The sequence below is a fragment of the Lupinus angustifolius genome, chromosome LG06 (genome assembly GCF_001865875.1).
Source record: "Lupinus angustifolius cultivar Tanjil chromosome LG06, LupAngTanjil_v1.0, whole genome shotgun sequence".
Classification (NCBI taxonomy): domain Eukaryota; kingdom Viridiplantae; phylum Streptophyta; class Magnoliopsida; order Fabales; family Fabaceae; genus Lupinus; species Lupinus angustifolius.
The window spans coordinates 19,360,965-19,365,732 of record NC_032014.1 but is presented as its reverse complement, the minus strand read 5'-3'; the positions used below and the strand labels follow the sequence as shown (position 1 = coordinate 19,365,732).

At 32.4% G+C, this 4,768-nt stretch overlaps 1 protein-coding gene and 1 long non-coding RNA gene across 2 annotated transcripts in view; one reads left to right on the top strand and one right to left on the bottom strand.

Annotated features, from left to right (window-relative positions):
- On the top strand, nt 443-1,667 carry LOC109350514. The gene is made up of 3 exons (XM_019591746.1): nt 443-1,241; nt 1,441-1,547; nt 1,647-1,667. The coding sequence occupies exons 1-3, from the start codon at nt 443-445 to the stop codon at nt 1,665-1,667; spliced, it is 927 nt and encodes a 308-aa protein (XP_019447291.1).
- Nucleotides 4,248-4,768, bottom strand: part of LOC109350871 — a 7,827-nt gene continuing 7,306 nt past the window's right edge. Inside the window, exon 3 of the long non-coding RNA XR_002108134.1 lies at nt 4,248-4,410. This is a non-coding gene — a long non-coding RNA (uncharacterized LOC109350871). The remainder of the gene's footprint in view (nt 4,411-4,768) is intronic.

Here is a 4,768-nt window from a genome sequence, read left to right as displayed (position 1 = left end):
ATGTCTCATTGAAAATCTTATTTAAGTCCAAAGTTTTTTACCACTGAAAAATTAAAACTAAAATTTTAAAATAAGCAAATAGAAAAAATCAAAAAGCCTAAAAACTAAAAGTCTCAAACAGTAAAACCTAATTCCCAATTCCCTGATAATAGAAACCCCTCCCACGGTCTACAGCAGCAAAGCAGTGAAGAACATCTCTTAAAAAAACATTATCTTCCATTATCTTCTATCTTCACGTCTCTCATTGTAGTGAATTGCACAAAGTATGTTTTTTTATGGTTTTGTACTTCTGTGGGATTTATTTATCCAGGGGAATTTCCTATTACACTTTAGTTTATGGTTTTGTCACTTTGTGAGACTTATTGAATCATGTGATTAAATTATTACTTTATGTGTCACTTTCGTTACGGATAATGCTGCAAATTATAAAGTTGCGGGAGCTATGTTAAATGAGAAGTTTCCATCTATCTATTGGTCTCCTTGTGCTGCACATTGTCTAAATTTGATTTTAGGAGATATTGAGAAAATGGATCATGTCAGTACCTTAGCTAAAAGTGCATCTGATATAACAAAGTTTGTGTACAATCATGGATTTTTGTTGGCATGGTTAAGGAAAAGACGAGGATGGAAAGAAATCATACGTCCTGGGGCAACTCGTTTTGCAACAACCTTCATTGCACTAAAAAGCATTCATGAGCACAAACATGATTTGCAAGCTTTGGTCACTAGTAAAGATTTCATTGATTCTAGATATTACCGGGATCGGAAAGCAAATAGATTTGTGGAGGTTGTGATGGATAATAGGTTTTGGAATGATTGTGCAATTATTGTCAATATTGTGGCTCCACTAATTCGCTTGTTAAGAATTGTTGATGCTGATGATAGACCTTCTCTACCTTATGTGTATGACGGGATGCGTAGAGCAAGAAAAACAATTAAGAGTGTGTTCATGAATAAAAAGTCCTTGTATAAGCCTTATACAAGAGTTATAAAGCAAAGATGGGATAAACAACTCCGAACAAAATTACATTGTGCAGCCTACTTTCTGAATCCAGCATTCTATTATGATAAGGATAACTTTTGTATTAAACCAGAGGTTCAACAAGGTTGGCTTGATGTTTTACAAGCAAAAGTTACCACTCGCAAGACTGAGTTTTTCAAACAAAGTTGCATCTATCATGACAAAGTTGGGAGTTTTGGCAATACAATGGCAATTGAAACAGTTAAACACTTACGACCAGGTAAGGTTTTAATTTTTATATTTTCAGTTTATTAAAATATTATGTAATAGTTTAATACACTAATACCATACTAATCTTTTGTTATGTTTTTTAGATCAATATGAATCCATATGAATGTGTAAACTAATCTTTTGTTATGTCTTTTGTGAATTTTGGTAATACTTTAATAGCATACTAATTATTTGTGATATTTTTTTAGATCAATTGTGGTCACAATTTGGATTTAGTGCTCCTATGGTATCCCAATTAGCTATTCAGATTTTGAGCCAAACAGCATCTTCTTCTGGTTGTGAAAGAAATTGGAGTGTATTTAAAAAAATACACACAACGAAGAGGAATAAATTGGAACATAAAAGATTGAATGATCTAGTCTATGTGCACTATAACTTGCATATTTGATTGAAGTTACAAGGGAGAACCTCCTAGTTCAGTATTTGCAATGTAATATTATAATATATGTTGTATAATATCCAAAGTCTATTATAAAATACTTATAGATGGTGTAAGGGTTTAGTTTGAAAAGTTCATGTAAAGTTGGTTGATTCTTTAGATTACCTGAGACTGACATTATGATATATTTAATTTAGTAACAAAGTACTCATCTTAAAATCTCCTTCACTTATCATTTTCTTAACTTTTTGTAGCTTCAACATTTTTATCCTTTAAAATGTTAAATATGCTCAAATTCCAACAATCATATATAAGCAACCTTCTAAAACTATACAAGAGTTCTTTCAAAAACAAAGGTTTAAAAGTTATATCATGAATGAAAATATGTCTTATAGTTTATACCAGTGTTGTTGGAACCGGATCGACCGGTCCAACCGTCACCCGACAACCATAACGGCCTCGTTTTGGCCAATAAGTCGTTCCCCATATGGGGCCGTTTTGGACCATAAATAATCCGATCCAACCGGGTTAGCTCGGGTTAACCCGTTATATTAAAACAAGCGGGCCAACTACCCCTTAAAAATTAAAACAATTTTTTTAAAATAAGCAAATAGAAAAAACCTAAAAACTAAAAGACTAAAAGTCTAAAACAGTAAAACCTAATTGGAGACAATGATACTTGGATGAATTAGAATATTTATTCTCTACATGAGATAGTTTTATTTTGATTTTTAATTCTAATTATATAAGACTTAATCTTATTTGAAGCATTTTTGTTTTAATTTATATGTATATGCATTATGAAAAACATATATATTGATAAGTGTATTAATTCATATTAACTTATTTTAATTAATTATATAATATGTAATTACATATAATATTATGACATTGTCCGGTTCAACCGGACGGTCTAACCGGTCAAACCGGTTAGAACCTGTACGAGACCTCTTCCGGGTTGATGTCCGGCTCGGGTTTCATAACACTGGTTTATATATATAATAAAACTAAATATAAAAAATAATGTATGTGTTATAATAAACATAAAAAATAGTTTATATATATATAACTCATGAACCTAAAGAATCGAACCATATTCAACTCAAGTTCGACTCGTTCATTTAACGAGCCCAATTTCCAGCTCAAGTTCAACTTATTTGGTTCATAAACCAAGCTTATCGAGATAAATATTGAACCGAGCTTCGAACAAATACCGAGTTGGTTCGATTTATTGCTAGCCCTACTTGAGTGTGAGTGAAGCACGACATGGGAGCAGAGTGAGTTTATATTATGTGTTTTCCTAACATTTTGTAGTAGGATGTTAGAAGAAGTTAGTTGTGATCCAGGTGAAGGAAGTTTGAGTCCTTTTAAAATTATGGCCTTAAGCTAACATTTTGAAAGGCTCCTAAGACAACAATTAGACCAATTTCATGAGGAGTTGGAATGGAAAGGCAATGAACTTGCGAAGGAAAATAGGAGAAGACAGAGAACATATGATATCGATAAGGTCCCAAGGCAGAACCAGATAAACAAAATCAACCTTAATATTCCATCCTTGCATAAGGAGGAATGACCTAAAGCATACTTGGAATGAGAGATGAAAATTTCCAATATCTTCTTATGTAATAATTACATGGAACAACAAAAAGTGAAAGTTGGGAAGAATTATCTGCTTATGTGTTGAATTGGTGGAACAAGTATCAATGAAAAATGATGTAAGAGGAAGTGCTAACAGTGGATATAATGGAGGAGATTAGGTGCATCATGAGAAAGAGATATGTACCTTCAAGCAATAATAATGAGCTTCAACTTAAGCTTGAAAGTTTAACTCAATGCGTATGAAATGTAGAAGATTACTACAATGATACGAAGGTGGAAATGATGCAGCATAAGGTGAATGAAGATAAAGATTTCGCCATGACGAGGTTTCTCAATGGTTTGAATAGTGACATGCGTGATTTTGGTGAGTTATAGGAATTCTTGGAGATTGATTGACAAACTCCACAAAGTTACCTTTTGTCAAACAACAACTCAAAAGAAAAAGCTCCGTGAAGAAGAATTCTTCCACTATCAGCCCAATAAGTTGGAAGAACATATCAAAGAAGGAGGGAACTACACCTTCTAGCTCCAACTCACACTACAAAAAATTATCCGATTAGCCACGGTTAAAACCGTCGCTACTGTACCACAAAACCGTGGCAAAATACAGCAGCCACGGTTTCCTCTACCCTAGTAATTACTGGCGTTGCAAAACTTTTGCCACGGTCTATTTATGTTATAGCCACGTCTTCACCAAGTGTGGTAACATTTCTTTAACCACAGTTCTAACTGTGGCTAATGTAACTACACCCGTGGCTAATGTTTACCATTAATTTAACCACATTATAACCGTGGCTAATTATTTATTCAATTATTCACATATTTCTCTCCTCATCCTCTCTGGCAATCATTATATTCCATAAAATAATGATAAATTTATTAATGAAATTAAATATTTACAAGCTAAAATTGATTCTCAATTTACAAAAAAATTCGTTCCTTTCACATTTCTTTCTATCATAAAAAGAAAGTAAGATAAATAAATAAGGAGGTCCATATAAACAGGAAGGAGTATTTTAGCACATAAAACAGTGATAATTTATATAGCAAATGAGTCCTTTCATAAATATGAGATATCTCAGCTACTCAATTCCAAACAAGAATTTGAACACATCACTTAAGGAAATAATCCCTTCTACACGCTTACTCCCAGCTTCAACAATCACAAGTCTTCTAACCTCTGTAAAAATTAATAAAATTGAATTAGCTTAAGGACCTAAGTTTTGTGATAAAAAAACTAAGGGATTAAACCATTATTGTCCCAATATTACTCTGCATTTTTTATGATCATTTAGGCGTATTTTGATGAAGATTTAACACTAACCTTCATAAATATGGCATCTCCTTTAGGCACACTTCGAAACATGTCTCCTACAACATTTTCCACTCCTGCAACATTAGGTAGCTATAACTTTTGAAATGTAAAATGTTTAACCATGCATAACTAATAGTACAATATATTATACTAACTAAATGTTTAACCATGCATATATAGTTAATTGGTAATTGAAAACCATTAGCTTGATATTATACAAGAA